Below are 21,756 nucleotides of genomic sequence, written 5' to 3' on the forward strand. Positions count from 1 at the left end.
AACCTTATTGGAAGTTGCCATGTGGCAAGACAACTTAGAAAATCTGGGGTTACGGGAGAATGCACCGAGTGGTCGAAGTAGTTGTGCATTGACATACATAAGAAAGCTGCTACTAGGAGGGTGATTGATTTAGACTCCAAAATTTAGCACGTGCCTAACCCATACCATGATCTCTCTCCACATGATTTCTGCCCATGTGGCAAAATAATAGTAGTGTTTTAGGGAAAAATATCACCTCAATTTGCCTGCCCGTCAATTTTCTCAATTCCCTCTAATAGAGTGAGGTGGAACCCACTCCGAGCGGAGTGATCATTTCCACTCTCCTATTAGATGGAATTGAGGAAATTGAGGGGCGGGCAAATTGAGGGGATAAAGATCCGGGTTCTTACCAAATGTTTGTAGGAATCCCTTTCCCGAGAAACTTTTGTAATCATAATTGTTTAACTAATTTAAAATCTTAATAAAAAATATGATTACCTTTTTCCTTTTTTTTTTGGTACAAAAAAATATGATTAGCCTACAGGCTAAAAGGTTGCTGTACGTCCCCAATAATAGCTTGACGGTATGTTCTTCAATTGATAACTATTGATTTAACCTCTTCAATATGGTCACAAACGCTTGAGGTTGCCTATGAAATTTGACATTCCACATGTGGATGACCAAGGTATGCTCTAGATATCTAAACACTAACAGTGGGATTACTACCCATCAAAGCCCTCATGGCAGATATATGGGGTCCAATGTAGATATTCTTCTCTAGAGAGCTTGTGTAGAAAACATTTACCAGTGTGTTGCGTGTACTGTGTGCATGCCCTCAAATGGTTCGGCTCCAACAGATACTGGCCACCTCTCTAAAACTCCTACATGAAGGGCTGGCGAATAAGAGCATGTGTAGATCGCTGCGGTCAAACAAAAATGAAAATCACAGTGGAAAAATGCCTATTCCCGTCTACTGTTAGACGTTTTTCTGTGCATCTATGAAAAGAGTGACAAAAGGGAATGAGCATATTCAATTTCCACAAACAAAAAATGCATGCTCAGTTAGACATGGCACGGTATGCTTTACACTGCAGGACGGACTTCATACAAGAAATCATTGCTTTTTGCCAGAAGCTTAACATTTGAACAAACCTCCACTACAGTATTTCATCCAAAACAAGCTTCAACAGAGTTCTGGATAACCACTCCCAGCCCCTCAAATCTTAATATGCGCATTAACTGGAAAGCATTTACAATCTGAACTCATAATAAAGATAAGTAGAACCCGGAATTTGTTCCAGTGAAAACATGACTGCTACTTATTATGAACTCATTATGAAACAGAACTGCGCTATTTTCTATAATATCTCATCTTCATGATACAAGTATAGACCAAGACCAAACCGAGCACAAGCTCTACAGAAAGCTATTTCCTCTGCTGCAGCAACTGGATCTTCAATGCTGCCATCACTCAAGGATACTGTCCCAGTTGATTCACGGTGTGCCTGCATCGGAATTTAGAGAAAGAATAGTCAAAATAAATGACACGTCAATCATCTTCTGATAAATGTAATGAAGAACTTTACTTCAGCTTTTGATCAATTGCCTCATCAATGTTTTCTTTTTTTCTTTGGTTGTTTGGTTTTTTTTTTTTGGGAGGGGGGGTGGGGGAGGATGAATTCCGTGCTCTCTATAGTTGAATTTTAACAGGCCTTTTATTGTTATCAGGAAGACCAGTAAACAGATCATGTAGCCATTCTCTACAAAGTACGATGGTGCACCTTCAGCAAGGATTACATCATACTAAATTTAGTCACGATAAGATCTAATGTCACAAAAACTAAACATCAAAAGTTACCTTAATAGTATCATTGAATATGCAATCTCTATATGGATGGGGATGCTTTAAAAGCAAACACCAACAAAATCACATTCTTGCTGCTCTATCCATCAGTAATCAACCTACATTCTCTCCACATTTTAGTGCATAAAATACAAGTCCAGCATTACTTCTTCCTCCATCTGCCAAATCAAGTCAACAAGTGTTCTATCCACCTTATGTTCATGATCACCATCAACAGCAACAGTGATGCAGTTGATTCCAGCATCCACAGAATTAAAAAGAAGGGAACCAGGCCACGAAGTAGCCTGCGGTTCCCTTATTCTGAACCTTAGAGCACTTAGTCTGGGTGTTTTCTGGTCACTCAAACAAGAATTGTGGACCGTGGGGATTGTTCTATGCAGAGTTTTTAACTTATTTCTTTCTTTGTTACCTAGTAGTGGATTGGATTAGGACAAGGATAAAGAGTCCAGTCCAAGTTAAATTCCTGTTTTATGTTACTAGACAAGTTACTTGTTTATAAGAAACACTCCAACCCATCACAGTCGACTCAAGAGTTTCCCTTTCTTTCTTTGTTATGAATTTTACTTGGAAACTACTTCTACATAAGAGTATGAGGCTGAACTACTCAACTCTCTACATTATTGTAAGAGCCATAGAGCTCCCCCACGATTTATGTTGATGAATACTTGTTTTATGCCAATGAAGCTGTGAGATGGTAGGTGAACTAGTGTGATGCTGGTTGGAGCTTGAGTGAGAAATTCTCATATCCCTATCCTTCAATCTGCTTTCCTTCCATTCTATCCTGCAATACAAGTATGATGCAATTAAATCACCTAAATGGTATTATTTTATTAGAAATAAGCCTTGGGATGGGTTATATATGTGTTGGGCCTTTAGTCCAATGGATTTTCTTTGTAATGGGCCATTTTTATTTTTTTTTTCTTTGGGGAGGGGGGGGGGGGTGTGGGTTGGAGGGGGTGAATAAAAATTCATTACCAAAGAGGAGAAAGAACAAGGGAGCCACCAAATTAGGGGGCCAAGAAGGAAGAAAGGAAAAAAAATTACAAAATAAAGGACAAACACTCCCTCTAAGGAGGAGAAAGCATGGAGGAGGGAAAGCCCTAGATGACAACAATATGATTGTTTATTGGGGAGTAAATACAAATAGGGGAGGATCTAGAAATTTTGCTAGTAACATCAAAGGAGATGGAGTCCCAAATCTGATGAAGGATCTTGAAATGGAGGTCCATCTCCTGAGATTGCACTCCATCCAAATATGCACCATAGCCGCTTTGAATGCAAGCTTTCCAACCTTGTCACAAAAAAGACTTTCCCGCAAAGGTCATATCCACCCAAATCCACTACCTCTAGGAGAGGTGGATTCTTCTCCGCCTAGGCCAGCATTTACGTAACAACCCCGACCATATTGAGGCGGAGAATGAACACTCAAACATAGATTATCAACACTTTCCGAAGCGTTCCGACAAAGACAAGTAGGGGAGACGGAAATCTGCCGGTGAATGAGAAACGACTGCATTGGGAGGCAGTTAGAAAGAGCACGACAGACGCAAAAGCTATAGTGGGGGATATGGCCCTTAAACCAAACAATCTTGCTCCATGGGGAGATCAGCCCCCTAGATCTTATAAGATTCTAAGCCGATTTAGAACTGAAGAGACCAGTAGAGGAGGACACCCAAGTAACAATATCTCCCAAACCAAGAGACCTTCTTGGAATGGAAGGGCATTCCAAATTTCTGCTAGTTGAGGAGAGAGGAGAGAGGCCCAACCATCAGGAAGAATGATGTCCGCTACTAAGGAAAGCCTGTGGAGACCAACACAGTAGATAACTCTGGAGCCGACTAAGGGAAGGAGGATGCCGCGAGGATGCCAATGATCGAGCCAAATTCTAGTAGAGGAACCATCTTCAATCTTAATAGTATCAACCCCAAGTGCTAAATGTCTGAGATTAAGAATCTTTCTCCATACCCAATAAGCGTCCGGTTTAGGAGCAACAGTCCAAAGGGAGTCATTCATTGCAGAGCAACCCCGCACAAATCCACTCAACCCAAATACTTTTTGTCTTGGCAACCAGCTTCAAGATTAATTTAAGGGTACCAGCCGCCTTGTTGACTTCTTTGATTCTTCTTAAACCAAGACCCGTCTCCTCTCTAGGAAGGCATACTGAGTCCCAATTGATAGGGCGGAGAAATCAATTAGTTTTTTAGCCTTTCCAGAGAAAGGAACACATAAGAGATTCCAACACCTTAATAGTAGACTGTGGAAGGGCAAGAATACCTAACTACCAATAAATGTAAGACGATTGAAGAACCGATCGAATCAATTCCAAGCGCCCAGCATAAGAGAGAAGCTTGTCGTTCCACAACTTGAGCCTCTTGTGCAAAAGATCTAGGATGGGAGTGCAGTGATGAGCAAAGAGCCTGGCAAGGATGAGAGGCAGCCCCAAATATTTGACTAGGAGGCAACCAATAGGGAAGGAAGTCTTCTCCTGCAAAATTTCCATGTTCGAAGCAAAAGGCCCACCAAGAACAAGAGGGATTTCTGCGGGTTGATCCAGAGACCAGAAACTCTTTCAAATAGATTCAAGCAATCCATAATTGTCTCAATCGAAGTAATATTAGCCTTGGAGAAAATCATTAGGCCATCAGCAAAGGCCAAGTAAGAGATCTTGAGGTTCTTACACTTGGGCATGGGAGAGATGAGCAGCTGATCTGTCTTGCACTGGATCTCTATGGAGAGCACTTCTATGGCAAGAGTGAAAATAAGAGGAGACAAAGGGCAGGCTTGTTAATGCCAACTGTAGAGAAAAAACCTGCTAGACTACTGCTAACAAGCACCAAGAACTGAGGAGTGGAGATTCAATTATAAACCCAATGAAGATTCTGGTCCTATCCAACTTACCCTATTCCACTCTATCCCACCCTTGGCCCATCCCTTGCACCCATGACCTCCTCTGACCCGGTATTTAATCCCTCCCCCAAACCGCCTCCCCCCCCCCCCTCTAACCCCTTATCCTTGAACCAAGCCACCAAGAACCTGCTCCCCTCCCTAGTTCCTTTGTCCAGTTTGAGTTCCCCCCTGATGCCCTTCTGGCTTTGAGGCCCACTATGGTGAGACCTCCCTCCCCCCCCCCCCCAAGGTTCTGTCGAGCCTTCCCTCCTCCTAATTCTGACCTTTCGTGGTCTTCCCCCTATGGCTAACCCCTTGGGCTATCGCCACTAGTCACCATCTTATCACCTACTCTCTCTAGAGATATAGAACTCACCCCCTCCTCCCTGGTTCCTTTGTCCAGTTTGAGTTCTCCCTTGATGCCCTTCTGGCTTTGAAGACCACTGTGGTGAGACCTCCCTCCCCCCGTCCAGGTTCTGTTGAGCTTTCCCTCCTCCTTATTCTGACCTTTCGTGGTCTTCCCCCTGTGGCTAACCCTTTGGGTATCGCCATTCGTCGCCAACTTATCACCTACTCTCTCAAGAGATATAGAAGCCTTCCCCCTCGGGTGTCACCACTCAACCCCTTTTAGTTCTCCATGTGTGTAGGATTAATTTGGAATGTCAGGGGTCTCAATTCCTTGGCCAAGCATGCTGAGATTCATTCTATCATCAAATCCAATAATGCTTCTTTCTGTGCTCTTCTTGAAACTAGAGTTCTCCAGGACAATGCCCCTCGCATTATCTCCTCTATTGCCCCCTCTTTGTCCTTTCTCTCCAACTATGACCACTCCCTTAACGGTCATATTTGGATCCTTTGGGACCCCACAAAAATTTACATCTCTTCCTCCTCTTCCCAAATTCTTCACCTGCATCTATCCCTCCTCAACCCCTCATCCTCTCTCTTCCTTTCTATTGTCTATGCCCTCAACAGAGCTATTGATCGTCTTCCTTTATGGCATGACCTTTCCCTCCTCCATTCCAGTGTTGGCATTCTTCCTTGGGGTGTCGATGGGGACTTCAATGTTGTTCATTTCGGATCTAAAAAAATTGGTGGTCACCCCCTTGATCTCCCATCTGTCAACGTCTTCAATGCTTGCATTGAAGATCTTGGAATTAATGATCTGAGATGGTAAGGATCTCCTTTTATCTGGCACAATAGGAGAGTAGGCCCTGATCGGATTGCTTGCAAAATTGATCGTTTCCTCATTAATGATGCTTAGCTATCCCTTTTCCCCAATTCTCATGCCTCCTTCCTCCTCCCTGGTATGTCTGACGACAGCCCTTGTCACCTTCTCATCCAACCCTACTCCTCCTTTGGCCCAAAGCCTTTCAAATTCTTTAACATGTGGACTTCCCATTCCCTTTTCCTTCCCACCGTCCGCGAGGCTTAGTCCAAGCTTATCCATTGTTTCTCTCTCCCTCTCCTTTCTTTTGCAAAAAGGCTCCATAATTCCAAAGCTACTCTCTAAGTTCGGAATTCCACCATTTTTGGCAATATTTCCTCTCGGCTTTCCTCCTGCCGTTCCAATCTCTCCCTTGTCTAATCACAACTCCAGCTTGACATGCTCAACCCTTTGCTTGCTAAGGAAGAGAAAAGGCTCTCCTCTGAGCTATCCTCTCTCCTCCCAAGAAGAGAGTTTTCTTCGCCAAAAATCCCACATTAAATGGTTAGAGCTTGAAGACTCCAACACGGCTTACTTCCATCTTCTCTGAAAGCCCGCTCCAACTCCAATTCCATTACAATGCTCCTGACTTCTAATGGTGTACCCCTATTACTTCAGCCCTTAGTATTTAAAAATGAAGCCATCTCCTACTTCTCTCTCTTCTGCCTTCCCCTCTCTCCCCCCTCCCCCATTCCCCTAACCTTATTAATAAATTCGTCCCCTCTTTTTTGGATCTCCTCCAATCCATTCCCTCGGATGATGAAATCCTTAAAGCAGTTCTCTCCCATAAATCCAATCGGGCTCCAGGTCCTAACGGGTTCAGTATGAGATTCTTCTCGACTTGCTGGGACATTGGGACATCATTAAAGATGATCTCATTAAAGCCGACGGTGGCTCCGGACGGACAGGTTCTTGTTTCCCACTATCTTTTTGAAGTAGATAGTTCCCAGTACTCATTCTATAAATACAAAAGGCTCTGGTTCTATGGAGAATATTAGCAACTTTATTTTTGGTTTTGGACCAAAAATAATAGCTGGGGTGGCTATCGCTGCCTCCGCTCTTCTGGGGGCTCGTCATATGTTTTAGGTGGGGTTTTCTGAAAAAGTGCCCTTTCCCCAACCTCCAATCGGGTCAGAACAGAGGACTAACCTCACTAGAATTGCAGTCCGCCTCGGTCCCCCCTTAGTTCACCTCAAAACCAAAGGGAATATCGAAAGCCATCTGCAACTTCTTCTATAATCCTGGCCGGATTTTTATCCCAGGGTGCTGTCCCCTCACATGGGGGCGAAATGACCATATAACCTCCCCTCAGGCAGTGTGTTCGGGCAGGGAGGTTAAATGGTCATTTCGCCCCCATGTGAGGGGACAGCACCCTGCTGTCCGGTCAGTGGACAGCAGAGGATAATGATCCATCCTGGCCAGCTCCCGCGTATCAACCAAACATTCCTTTGCCTCATCCCCAAAAAAGAGGGAGCTTCTTCCCTGTCAAACTTTAGACCTATCTCCCTTTGCAATCTTCTCTACAAATTCATTGCCAAAATTCTGGCTAATCGTCTTCAATTGGTGATTCCTGCTTTAGTTAGCCCGAACCAATCAGCCTTCATCTCTGGTAGGAGCATTGCTGACAATATTCTCCTTTGTGCGGAGATTGTCCGGGGCTTTGACCGCAAATCTGATTCCCTCGCTGCCCTCTTAAAGATCGACATCCACAAAGCTTTTGATTCCCTAAGATGGGACTTCATTTGTGATAACTTGACCCAAATGTCCTTTTGCCCTATCTTTGTCCGTTGGATTCATTCATATATTTCTTCCCCCTTCTTCTCGGTCATTGTTAATGGCTCCCTTGCCGGGTTCTTCCCTTCGAAAGTTGGTATCCACCATGGTTGCCCCCTCCCCCCTTTCCTCTTCTCCCTTGCTCTAAAGGTCCTCTCCAGGAGCATTCAGGCTAAAACTAACCAGCATCTCATCGACCCCATCCCCAAGTAAAAATGCCTCAATCTCACCCACCTTGCCTTTGTAGATGATCTCATGATCTTCTCCAAGGCTTCCCCCCTCCTCTATCTCTTCCATCATGTCTTCCCTTTAGCTCTTTAAATCTCTCTCGGGTCTGCGTATTAACTTTTTAAAATCGCAATTCTTTCTTTCCGGGGTCTTTGAGCATGTCAAAGCCACCCTTCTCAGTTTGACTGGGTTTTCCCTTGGGTCCCTTCTTGTGAAGTACCTTGGCCTCCCCCTTAGTCCTGCCAGGTTGACTGGTCATCATTGCACCCCTATGCTTGATCTTATCCGTAAGGGGCTCCAGCTTTGGAAGGGCAAACTTCTTTCCTATGCGGGTAGAATTGTTCTGATCAAATTTGTTCTTCAATCCTCTTACAGCTACTGGTGTGGTACTATAGCCTTCCTAAATCCACAATCAAAGCTATGGAATCTCTCTTCTGTGCTTTCCTTTGGAAGGGCCAAGAGTCCTCCAAATTCCTCCACCCGATTAGCTGGGCAGCAATCTGTTGCCCCAAATCTGAAGGAGGCCTTGGCATCTGTCGGATCAGTAATTATAATATTGCAGGCCTCCTCAAGCTAATCTGTAAATCTCCTCTAAGCAGGATTTAATTTGGGTTAATTAGGTATAATCCTACCTCTTAAAGCAAGATTCCATCTAGACTGTCCCCCTACTTGCGGACCCTTCCTGGGTCTGGTGCAAAATCGTTCTCCTCCGCTCCTTAGCCCTCAGTGCCACTTCCTCGACGGCTGTAGATGGTTCCTCCACCTCCCTCTGGCTTGATCCTTGCCATCCCGCTAGAGTCCTTTACAACATCATAGGTGCCCGAGGGGTCTACTCTACCGGCATCCCCAAATCTGCCCCTCTCTCATCAATAATCTCCCATGGTTCCTGGTCCCCCCTATCCCTTTCCCCCCAGTCTCACTCAGGTCCGAGCCTCCCCCCCCCCCCACCTCCCCTCTCCCCATCCCTCTCATTCGGACAAAGTAATCTGGCTCCCCTCCCAAAATGGCATCTTTACCTCCCGCCCAGCTTGGGATTTTGTTAGACCCCATAGCTCATCTGTCCCCTGGCGTAATCTTGTTTGGTTCAAAAGTCACATCCCTAGACACTCATTCAATGTTTGGAGAACCCTAAACCTTTGCCTCCCTACCCAACCTTTCCTCATTCTCCACCACATCTCTATCTCCCCCTCCTGTATCCTTTGCTGGAACAGTATTGAGGATGTCGATCACCTTTTCTTTTCTTTCCCCCTAGCCTCCTCTATTTGGAAAAAAGCTTTACAATCCATTTGGCCCAAGAATAAATGTCCCCTTCCCTTTACCCGGGAGTGGCTTTGGCTTGATATGTCTCTTTCTAGTAGCTCTATTTGTGATACAGTTGGCAAGCCTGTGTTCGGGGCTACTATCTCTCATATTTGGATGGAGCGGAATCTTCGTAGATGGACTTCCAACTCCCGATATATTGACCTGATTTGGAAAGCCATCTCTTTTGATGTCAACTCTAGAATTCATATGTTTCCCCATGGTTCTCTTATAGACTCCCCAAGGAACAGGCACATTATTGTTAGCTGGGGTTTAGATTCTTCTTTCTTTTGCTCTCTTAACCAGGCCCCTTAGGTCTGCGGCTTGTGGTTTGTATAGCTCCCCCCCCCCCCCTCTTTCATCCTGTGTATCCCCCCCTTTTTTTTCCTCTCCTCCCTTCAGGATTTTGGTAATGAATTTTTTATTCACCAAAAAAAAAAATGTCACGTCATAGTGTGTGAGAAGAAACGAGAGCAATCCTCCACAGCTGCCTTGTAAATGGTCTCATCTACATACTGCAAGTAACCTATCCTAGGGTATAGGTCACCGTAATGTGCAAAACCAGCCACTGACCCACTTTCAAAAGATGGTGTTGGTTGCATGTACGGCCAGTAGGTTGGGTAGTAGAAGAAGTTGTCGACTAAGGACAATCCAATATGTCCCTATGAGTGGGCGTCATACTCAAAACTGGGGCCATAAATCGGCCAACAATGATTAATTTATATATATACACACATATAATAGAGCCCCATCCAATTTATATAAGCCCTATTTTTTCACCTTTTTTTGGTAGAAAAATTAATTTTTATTACCAGAAAAATAATATATATATAAAAACAGAGGAAAAATTTTGACATGATGAGGTCGCAGATCGGCAACTAGTGTCTGACATATAAAAAATCTACCCCCATACAACAAGTATTTGTCATAATTTTTTCAAAAAATAATATTTGGGAAAATGTAGTTTACCTGAAATAGTTGAATGTGGCCAAATTTTCCTCAGTAAGCAGCAATTGATCTCTTTGGAGTGATGTGGCAACCCCCAGCAGTATATTCCAGTAGTACGGAGTGGTGAAGTGGCCAAAAAAACCAAGTTTCCAGCACTTTTCCCCTTCTCCAGGTCGAAACCAACGGAACCACCAAGTTCAAGTCAATATTTTGACCTTAGCTCGTGAAAGAGTGCATATTAATATAAGGGTTGTGTCATTTCGGCAAGCTGATACAAACAGTACCTACGAAATTTCGGAAATTTCAGTCGAAACAAATGCACTCCGGTGTTTCGTCTCGGCCCATTTGAAACTACCGAAATTTTTGAAATTTCAGTGAAATTTCACCGAGTTTTTGAACTATGGTTATAGACTTATAGGTGGGCAGTAATGGACTATTAAAACAATTGGGCCAAAACATGTCATGGATACATGTGTTGCATTCCAAGGAGCGGCTACGACAGCTTCAGTGGTACGCAGCTCATGGATTGGACCCGCCAAGAAACTCCTCATGCAATTGAGTGGTAAGTGTTGTATCATGTATGCTTGTTTTTCCATTCATATATATGTTTTGATCATTTTAATACCTTATTAAGAAGTACCATATAGATAAACTCAACGTAGTAGAGATGAGGATGTGTGAGATGGATGAGTGGCAAAACTAGGAAGTATAAAGGCATGATCATATTAGAGCTGGTTTGGGAGTAGCTTCGATACTTAATAAGCTACAAGAAAATCGTTTGAGGTGGCATGGCCATGTTCAAAGAAGGCCTTTGGATTCTCCAGTACGGAGGAGTTATTTGATTCAGATTGAAGGAACTAAAAGAGCCAGGTGCAGACCTAAAATTACCTCAGGAGAAGTGGTGAGGAAAGAAATGCATAGTTTAGGCCTTGTATCAAGTATGGCCTTGAATAAATCTGATTGGAGGGCATGGATCCATGTAGCCGACCCCATTTAGTTGGGATAAGGCTGAGAGTTGTTGTTGTATTAACATTTCCAATAGCTAAATTATATGTAGACTTAGTGTTTACAATAAGGCTAGTGTACATTGATTAGGTTTAAAATGTCCAAAATAGGCAGCACAGAAAAAATAGGACAAAAAAACACTTTCTGGGCCTAGAAACCAAGGTTTCGAGTTGGCCCAAAAGAAATACAACTCGGTCAAAACCTGATATATCTTGGTTTCGGCCAGGTCAGAAACCAGCCTCAAAACCGACTAACCGAGATGTCGATCCTTGCTCTGAACTACAATGGCTCCAGCAAAAAGTATAATCATAGATTTGAAATTATTTCTGCTACTAATACAACAAAGAAAAACTCTAGGTATCTCCAGCCAATTCCTAAATAAACTAGCAATACTAATATGACCAATTACTATGTTTTAGCAACTCCAGTGAGTGCTTAACCCTTCTCCCAAACAATAAGGAATTGACTCTGAATATATAAGATTCCTAATCAAATTGAAGTTTATAAAGTATCTGTCAAAAAATATTTATAAACTACAAACCCACCACAAACTGACAACCTCTTGGTAAACTGAACACAACTTTAGCAATATAACTTGGACAGATACTTAAAAAACTAACCTAATAAGCTTTTACAGTTTTACACAGCACCAAAATCACATGAACTCACAAAGCTTTCTTCCCGAAGTGACAAAATTTACCCATATAATGCCTCAAAACTCAAACGAAAGAATGTCCATGCAGGCATGCATGACCTCGATTGAGTTGAACATGAACTGTCCATGAAAGAAAAAAATGTTCAAAGCACGAAATGCATTTTTTATTTAAAAAATAATAGCATAACCCCACAACATCAAGAATCCTTCAATCAATGATTCTATAAAAATCGCCAGGAACTAAAGGGTGGATGATTGGAGAAGCAGTGAGGAAAGACATGTAGCCGACCCCATTAGTTGGGATAAGGCTGAGTTGAGTTTATCTAAAGGGTGGATGAAGTAGAAAGCAACAGTCTTGATGCCAGTATCCTCAAATTTCCATTGCCTGACAAGATCAATACAATAAGCCTCATGTTATTGTGAATCCAGCACACCATAGATTCTGGATAATCTCAAATTTCTCCAATTATAAGGCTCTTCAGGTGAACGTGTGGAATCTTTTTGGCTGCCAACTCAGCTACCACATATAGGATTGCTATTATCTAGACAAGTCAACAAGAAACCCATCCTCTCCCCTACCCCCAACATAATTAAATTTCAACAAGAAATGAGACGAATATTATTTTTTTTCGGGGGGAAAGAGAACACTATCTGGGCGTGTGCAGTGTGCTGCCCCTGCACCCAGACACAGGGGCACGCTAAATGACCGCCACGCCCCCAAGAAATTCTGCCAATCCATGGGGGCGTGATGGTCATTTCGCGCGCCCCTATGTCTGGGCGTAGGGGCAGCGCACCGCACGCGCCCTGATAGCATTCTTTCTCCTTTTTTAAAAAAAAAAAGAGGCCGAAAGAAACACTGCCAAGAAGTAGAGGCTAAGATTAACAATAACCAATGGTAATTTGACTGAATTGTAATCATAATTCCAAAAAACCTAAAAAGGTAATGAATGGGTTCGAGGGGTCAGTTTCAGGTTTAACAGGTTCAAGACAAAATAACATGTTTCTTTAGTATTTGTTAAGATATGTATTAGTGTCTCGGTTTAAGGGGTATAAGTTAATGTCGGTTCTTGAGGGGTGTTTCGGGTATTAGGTGTCTATTTAACTTAATGTCGGTTGCGGACCCAAAGTCTGTTTTAGTTTTCATAATAAATAGATCCCCTCACCCACAGTTTGAGTGTTCTGTTCACAACTCAAACCGTGGGCAGTTCTCTTCTTCTTCTCTTCTCCTCTCTCCATGATTGCTGGTTGTTAGTGCTTTGATATTGTCACATGGTATCAGAGTGCTAAGATCCAGTGTCTGCCATATTATTTTCATTTTGAGAGTCCTTTTAGGGTTTCTCCATTGTGGTCAATTCTCTGATACCCTAGTTGGTGAGATAATGAGGAACTACGGTTTCCTGCTGCCATGAAGATCTGCTCCTTGATTCAACAACTACTAGAGACACTAATACATATCTTAACAGTACTCATTTCTTGTTGTCATGAAATTGGCCTGAACAACCTGACACAGATCCAATAAGTGTTTGTCTCAAGCAGACAGGTCATTTAAAATTTTACCTCCCTCTGATGATGAGAATGTAAATGCACAAAAAAGAAGGCACACCTCTCCATCAGATCCATGTATAGTGACACGATACACCACAGTCACACCTCCATTGTCGGCAAATATAACATCACGTATTTCTCCACACCAACCTAGAAAAATTAAAAATCAATTAAGAACAACGTCAGCATGTTTCATTACTTGTACACACAAAGGAAAATATAAGTTTCTTATGTGGAAAGACAAAAAAAAAAAAAACTGCTCAATCATAAGCTAATGAATATAATAAACCTAAACTGAAGGCAATTTAATGAGCCCATCAAGATTTAAGTGGCCAAACATACTAGAGAACATAGAAAGTCGCACAACATTGGAACTAGTCACATAAATAAGTCGCATGCTTCTCCAGGTGACCCTCCTTCCTCAAAACAGACATTGACACGTATGCTTCACACACACAGCAAATCTGCATGGCCTTGCACTACAAGTGGCAGGTAAGCTTCCTAGAGAAACCAGGGGGCCAGTGTATTCCATTTGATTCATAGCAAATGAATAGGACCACATCATCCTCAATTCATGAGGTAAGCTCAACCAAAAAGCTCCTCCTAGGCAGCAAAAGAAAAATCTCCATATAACCAGAATTTGAACCGGAACAGACTTATGAGGCACCGAACCGATAGTGAGATCACATGGCTAAACCAGTGGGCCCTGGATTAGCCAGTCTGGTTATTTCCATATCAATGTATCCTCCACCCCCACCCCCCCAAAGCGTTAGGGAAGGTCCGATTGTGAAAAAATGAGATGATCTTCCTAGAACCAGTAAATTTGGTGAGTGACAATGACCAAGATGATTTGGTGGGAGGTTAACTCTCCTAATTAAACCCAAAAGTTGGAAGTTGATAGAAATAAACATTGAAGAAGAAAATGATCGCTCGAGAGCTACAAAAGAGGGTCCACCTGGGGCATAGAAGCTCAACATTCGGTTGGCATGGTACCTGTAGAAATATGCAAGTAATACGAATTCAGTTAGATCATCCATATTCTATACCCAAACGAGAAGGAATGGGCGAGAGAACAAAAACATGATATAGGTGCCGTCAGATACAATCATGATTAGAAAGACTAGTGGATATAGAGAATCTAAAGACAAACTCACACTAAGATAGATATTCCACAAAAACGATACCATATCATTTCTTGTCCCAATCAAGCAGTAGCCTCAGCAAGCCTGATACAAATCGATAGAGATATCCAGAAACCCCATGTAGTTGTTCGAAGTTACGGTTACACTATCACTATGGTTGTTTTTAACTTGTCATTTTTCTTTCCCGTTGTTCCTTCAGTTTAGATAAGCAAACCCAAAAAAACAAAATTGACCCCGAGTTTGTCGACATTGTTCTTACCATGGGATATAGTTGGTATCGGGTTTGATGATCTTATCGGGGACCCTTTTGTTGAGGTCTCTGAGGATCTCAGCAAGGGGGCGCATAATGCACGACGACTTGTCCAGAGGCACCACGTAGTTCGAATTAGGCACTGCTGACTTCTTGACGGCGTTACTGCTGCTACCGCCACCGCCACTGTTCTTTTCCAGAGCCCAAACGACGAGGGACAACGACGGCCTTCTGCTGCCTCTACGCCGTGAGATTCGGAGTTCGTCGGAAGTACAGGAACCGCATAGAGGTGAAGAGATCGCCAGAACACGATTCTCCGTCGCCGGAAAAGCAAACTTATTAAGAAAGATCGCGTTATGTAAGGCCATCGGATAACTATAACAAAGACGGATAGAATGGGCAAGAAAAATACACAACTCGGACAGCCAGGGTTGGTAGGGCGTAGGGGTTTTGGATTCTGTAATGGCCAAATGAAAAGAGCGGAATAAAGACCCTTTACCCGTACCTGGAGGCTGGAAGATAATTCCTTTTTTTTTTTTTCTGGTAGAAGCTGGAAGATAATCAAACTCCCAAAAAAACAGAAAAAAAATAAAAATAAAAATAAAAAAGTTAAAGCTGGATCGGAAGATAAGAAAAGCCAAGTACACAAGAAGTTAATGGACACAGTGAGTAAACCGATATTCTAATTTTCCAATTATAATTCTCTTAAGGGTGCGTCTATTTATTTTAGGTTTAATTATGTTTTTACTTCAACAGAATGGCACATAAAGTAATTTCTTATATATATTTTTTTTTGTCCTTTTTCTGGGATTCCATGACTTTACTGCCGTTAAATATCAGCTTCCTCGGTCATAAAAACTGACGCTCTCCTCTTGGAGTTTGCCTACTGGAAAAGGCTTCGAAATCCCGATCCTTCTTCGACATCTTTACCCATGTGAAGAAGAAGAGGACTTGGACACTTGGAGGGATGGGCAAAGTGGAGTCGGAAGCAATGGTGTGAGAGAAGGAGATCTAGACGGCAACGGAGCACTTAATGAGGTGAGATGGAGTTGAATCTTCTTGGAGTTGTTGGAATTTTAACTGATTTTAAAATTTAGATTCATAATATTATTATTTTTTGGGAAAAAAGTTTTCTGGAGTGTGGTCTATCCCAGCACTCCCATGAGTCTATCTCGATCTTCTTCATGTGAAAAGACATCTTTGCCGCCTTTGTTTTAAGGAAGAGAGAGATAGACACATGCGAGTGCTAGTGTAGGTCACACTCCCGTACAGAAAACTGCTTCCCTATTTTTTATTAGGATAAAACTATTTGTAACCAACCCGATTACAATAATATATTGTAATCGGACTTATTTGCCCACCCTAAATTACTTATCTACTTTTTAAGACAACGGTGTTTCTTGTAATCTCCCACTCCCCCCATTTCCCTCTCCTCTTATTCTCCGTCCCCGGCTAACCCTCTCCCTCCTATGGCTCCCTACACCCCCATTCCGCCTCTCTTTCACTCTCCCTCCTCGTACCATTGACTATATAGGTACCCGAACTTCAGACTTGGGCATGACCACCGACTTGATCCGAACTGTTTAAACTCAAAGTTGCTCCCCTTGTTTCCATTCCTTATTCCTGTATTTTTTTCCTGCAATTTTAAGTGACCAACTCCGAAGTCGAAATAGGGCAATCTCGTTGTACAACATGCCCCGAGTACGGATAAATCAATTACCATCGGTGGACATTATGTCTTTTTGTTCACATATTCTCTAATCCATCAATTGCGCAAGAGGGAGGGGGAGGCGGAACGGGAACTGTAGACGGTTCTACTGCTGCTCGGCAACAAAACAATAGAAACCGCAATCTCTGCAATCCTTGATCCCAGTGTCTTTCTCCTCTCGGAAACTTCTCTCGGAAACTCAAATTCAATAACCACACAGAGATTAGGAGTACCAAGCCACCGAAAATCCATCAGCTCTCTCTCTCTCTCTCTCTCTCTCTCTCTCTCTCTTGCAAATCCATCCTTTGTAATTTGGAATCCTCTGTTCTGCTCGTACAGTTTCTCATTCTTATGTGGAAATTCATCTAGGAACCCATCCACATAACTATTTAATCCTCTTGTTCTGTGTATACATTTTGTGGAAACACATCTAGAACCCACCGTCAAACTATATTGTCCTCTTGATTCCAAATAGTTGCCAATTTTTGCCTGATGATATTTTCTGGAGAAATGGCGATTATGTGCGTCGATAACAGAAATCCCATCGTGTCAGATCAGGAAAAATATATATAATCATAGAAGTGCATAGTGCATTGGTGTTCAAATTCAGGACTCTACAAAACAGAAACCTTAGCTGGCACTGGATCGACCAAGGCCTAACTTCATTGTGCATCCATCGTCGTCGGCGGACTGGAGTAGAACACTGGCGAACAAATCGGGAGGGGGTGAAGTGGCCTGAGGAGAGACAAGAAAGGGCATGTTGGATTATTTAGCGAAATTACATCAATAGACATTCTATTATAACACCACGTCATTATGTAGAGCGTAAAAAAGTCAGGTTACAATTTCTGTTTGTAACCTGTTTGGTTATAAACAGACGCACCCTTTTTTAAAGGGTTTTGTGTGGGAAAAGACTTTATTTATGGACATATCTATTGGAGACATCTTTGGATGTCTTTTCTTCTCTTATACAAAAAGAAGAGGTCTTGTCTACTTTTTCTAATAATTTTGAAAAAATCTTATTTTATTTTATTTTTTAGTTTTTTAGTTTTTTTTATTGTTTATATCCAATTGAGTGCAATTCTTTGTGTCCTTAGTAGCCTAGTAAGTGAAGTGTTACTAGATAACTTCATGTTTGGAATGTTGTTTTATTTTAAAAACTGATTTGGAAGGATCCGATTGCATCATAAGGGGCATCTACAATCTTAAAGAGAGTTACTTTTCTCACGACTCAACCCCACCAATTCCTTTAATTTTTTCATATTTTTCAGATTTATGACACATTATATAGTTCTTGAGATTGCCGTCATCAACTTCAGCTTTTGAACATTAAGATAAGTAATCTATCCCCTTAATTACATATTGTGATATGTATGTTTTGAATGATTATTTACAACAGCAGGCCTGGCTTGAGAAGGCCCTTCATTGGGAGCACACTGCTTTGTTCATTTCTTATGTAACACTTAAGAAATGATAATCATTTACGTTATCTGCTATGGTCAATTGATCCTCTATTGTCAAGTGCACTGTAAGCGACTAGTTTGTCTCTTGTACCGATCTGGGTGCTACGAAAATTTTTAATTCAATCACCAACATAAGCAATCAGGTGGGATGAGGAGGTTGGAGAGAATTTTAGAATCAATACCACTGACAATCGATTCGGGGCACTTTTTGTTCGCACATCTATGATAGTGTGATGTACTTTGTGGATGTTCATTATAAAATCTCCACGGCCCGAAGCTGGGAAAATTATCCGCCCCATTTCCTGTTCGGTTCATTTCCCCAAGTCCCTCTAATAGGGGGAGGTGGATCCTACTCGGGCAGTGTGTTCGGGCTGAGGATAGAATGATCATTTTCGTCTCCCCCCCCCCCCCCCATTAGAGGAACTTGGGGAAATGAACCGGGTAGATAAAGATCCCCGAAACGGGTAGATAAAGATCCCCGAAACTGGAAGCAGTTAATCGACATATTCTAGTTCCCATTCAAGCTCGGTCTTATATTCTTACCAAAACAAAAAGCTTGGTCTTATATCATTTTAGGCTTCCTTACAATTTTGTTGGTTTGCTCCTCATTGGTTCAGCGTTCCCGACTCATGCTGGCTTTTGATAACCACCAGAACCATGGTAACAGGAGATGGTCACCACCATGCCACTTCTCTTGTTCCAAGTGGTAGGAGTTATTGTTAGAATTCTATTTTAAATATGAATAATATTCTTTTATTATGGACTCATATTTAATATCTTAAAACCAGGCTAATTTCATTGGTCTAATAAAGGGGGTTATTGAGTTGTTTTAGAAGTCTGTTGTGGGCCGGCTTAGTGTGGGCAAGCTGGTTCCTAATGGGACTATGATGAGTTAGACCCATATGGAAATCCTATATAAAGAGAGCTAGGTCTCCCCCCCCCCCTCTAGCCCAACAGAAATCATTATTCTCAATCTGAGTTAAGGAGTGCATTCTGGAAACAGAGGGAGAAATACAGTGTTCTTCATCCCTTTTGCATGCGGTATTCTCATCAAGCCAGTGACCGTTGGGAATAAAAGGGAAACACCTTGGTATTTTATTTTTCGCTGCGATTATCATCACTATGAATTCGAAACAAGGTTAGTGGTTTTCTCTAATCCTCTATTATTTGCTTATTTGTGTTCTTGAACGACCTATGGAGATCCTGGTTTATTATGGCTATCTTCTTATTGGGATAAATTATCTAAAGTTATCAGTTGTGTCACATAGAATGAACTGATAAGTTGCAAGTAACACTTAACAGCAAGGTTGGGTGAGTGTTGGGAGCCATAAGGAAGGGAGGGAGGGAGGGAGGGAGGGTGATGGGGACGGGAGTGGGTCGAAGACAGAGAAGAAAGGGAGAAAGAGAGGGAGGGAGGGAATTACCAAAACACCCTACGATTTTAAGTTGGTAAGTGATGTGGAGTGGCAAATAAGTCCCATTACAATAATATATTATAACCGTGTTGGTTACAAATAGATTGACCCCTTCACTAAATTTCTAGCGGAAGAGTTTTCTATCTTGGAAAATGGCCCCTGCACCAGCACGAGGGTCAATGGAAACGCATGTAGAAACATCAACAAGGGTGGAATTTCCACCTTTCATGGGGTAGGGTGGTCATTCCGCAACAGTGTATGTGGGCGCAAAGGGACATGCTCCGGGATAGTCTTTTTTCCCAAATTTCTAATACTTTTCACATTAAAATAATAAAAAAAATGCTAGAACTTAAAAAACAATAATAATAAAATACTACATTATTCTTTAATAAGACATATAAATAAGGGAAAAGTCGGGGCACACCGCCTGGATGCCCAGACTGCGTCTGTCTCTCTCGCACAACTCTTAGAAAGGTCCACCCTACTCCTCCCCATGCTACCCGCCCATTGGTGCAGGCCACTAGCGTGCCCACCCTTGGCCCTATAAATAATTACAAAATAACCAAATACATCATCCATAAAATTCATTGTTCATTGTTTTTAGAAACTTGGGTACAGTGGAGTGCATGGTAAAAGATTGGTATCGATCTCGACCAATATCGATACAACACTGATATGGATCAGTCTGTATCAATTTGTATCGGACGATTTTACCCTCACTTTTTGTTACAATACGGTTATTTATATATATTAACTATTATTTTATATTTGTTAATTTTTATATTTGTTTGTGGGTAGGGGTGTCAATTTTGGACCGAAATCGTCCTGCTAGGAACCGGAACCGACCCACCCAATAACTTATTGATTTGGATCTGGTCTTAGTGATAGGTTATTGGTCCGGATCTGGTCTAGTCTCTAGAACCGTTAAGGAACCAAGAAATGCATACACTTGAACTTGTCATACACCATTTTTTCTGTTTTAAAATGTTAAAAGATGATCTTTGCTATTTTAACATACAATTAAAGTGACTTTTATTATACAGTTGTTGTCCAATTGCTATTAGAACATGACCCAAGACTAAGTAAGACACTTGGCCCCTCAAATTCTAGTATTCTACCCCTCTCATATCTGTTGCACATAGAGGACACACACCAGTAGTTAATGAATTGCTTTTGAAAGATTCTAGCTTGCTTGAGATTTCTCGTTCCAATTGAAAAAATACTTTACATTTGACTGCTCAACAAGGGCATGTTTGGACCCGATTAGGAATCGGAACCGGACCAACCAATAGTTAATGGTCCTGGATGTCAGATTTAGAACCGGTGAGCTTATTGGTCCGGATCTGGTCTTGACACCTTAGAGTTGGAACCGCTAGAGAACCGGAGTAGTGGACACCCCTAGTTGTGGGTGAGTTAGTATTGAGTGTGAATTAGTTAAGATAACTACCGGTGTTAGTGGGTTAATTATTTAGATGTGGAAGGAGTCAGAGTTATAAGTTATGTAACAACTATTCAGCCCTATTTAATAGTGATTATGAATGAAAAGACTAGCAGATTATTATTCCTTAAATTACTTCTTAAGAGTTATCTTGAGAAGAGAATTGGCAGCCTCCTAATAGTGCCAGGACATCCGGCGGCTTCGTCCGTAAAGTCCCAAAACCCGTATCCCTCTCTCTTATCTCCCCCTATTATCTTTCTCTCTCATATCTTCCTCTCCCAATTATTTCTCTTTTATTTTGTTTTATCTTCAGGTTTTCTTGTACGTATCACTTTTGTTTTTTTTTTTTTTTTAACAATTTTACACCAATTTGTACCATTACATTGATATAGAATTGAGTACATGGATCGGCGGACAAGGATGATATGGAGTGGACCGTGACTTATGGGCTATTGCCTTGGCCTTGGGTAAGAGGAGTGGCTATTGTGCCGGTTAGGCAGTTAGAAATAAACCTCATATCCACATCTTATCCACTTAGATATATTGAGTTTTTTGTCCAACTGCGTAGCGTATGTTAATGCATCTCTGTCTCCCCTGCCACAATAAGGGATAGATATGTCATTTCATAGGAGAAGAGTAGAGAGATAGACACAGTGAAGCACTAGCATACGCCACACAGTCTGATAGTGTTCTTTCTCCCCTTACATATTTACCTTACCCATTCAACCAATCAGAATAGAATGACCACCTTTCCATGATTCGTTGATATGTGGCTAGTTCAAATTGAATCTAGGTGGTATACCTTGCCACAACACTTGATCTCATTTTGATGGTTACCATTCCCTCCTTCAATTAGCATAATGAGTCCAATCAATTTGTAATTCCATATCTTGGTTTATGTAGTATATTCGTCAGGTGTAGGTCAGTCCATTTGTCTTTCCATACGTAGTGTAA

The 21,756-nt window shown here is 41.9% G+C and overlaps 1 protein-coding gene across 2 annotated transcripts; it reads right to left on the bottom strand.

The window, feature by feature from the left end:
* Positions 1 to 987: 987 nt before the first annotated feature.
* LOC122656485 (DNA repair RAD52-like protein 2, chloroplastic) lies at positions 988 to 15,298 on the bottom strand. Of its 2 annotated transcripts, none has more exons than XM_043851025.1 (4): positions 14,788 to 15,298; positions 14,342 to 14,379; positions 13,445 to 13,536; positions 988 to 1,484 (listed from the first exon to the last, which is right to left on the bottom strand). In XM_043851025.1, the coding sequence occupies exons 1-4, from the start codon at positions 15,144 to 15,146 to the stop codon at positions 1,338 to 1,340; spliced, it is 636 nt and encodes a 211-aa protein (XP_043706960.1). In that variant the 5' UTR covers positions 15,147 to 15,298; the 3' UTR covers positions 988 to 1,337. The 2 variants fall into 2 exon arrangements, with proteins under 2 accessions (XP_043706960.1, XP_043706961.1); XM_043851026.1 differs by having other exon boundaries at positions 1,271 to 1,484; positions 13,399 to 13,536.
* Between the last annotated feature and the right edge of the window lie 6,458 nt (positions 15,299 to 21,756).

Source organism: Telopea speciosissima, chromosome 3 (genome assembly GCF_018873765.1).
Source record: "Telopea speciosissima isolate NSW1024214 ecotype Mountain lineage chromosome 3, Tspe_v1, whole genome shotgun sequence".
Lineage (NCBI taxonomy): Eukaryota > Viridiplantae > Streptophyta > Magnoliopsida > Proteales > Proteaceae > Telopea > Telopea speciosissima.

Excerpts from the sequence above, each read along its gene's own strand:
- LOC122656485 (XM_043851025.1), bottom strand. The coding sequence starts at position 15,146 with ATGGCCTTACATAACGCGATCTTTCTTAATAAGTTTGCTTTTCCGGCG. Across the intron at positions 14,380-14,787 it reads GATACCAACTATATCCCATG|GTACCATGCCAACCGAATGT; the intron begins GTAAGAACAATG and ends ATATTTCTACAG. Across the intron at positions 1,485-13,444 it reads TACATGGATCTGATGGAGAG|GCACACCGTGAATCAACTGG; the intron begins GTGTGCCTTCTT and ends ATTCCGATGCAG.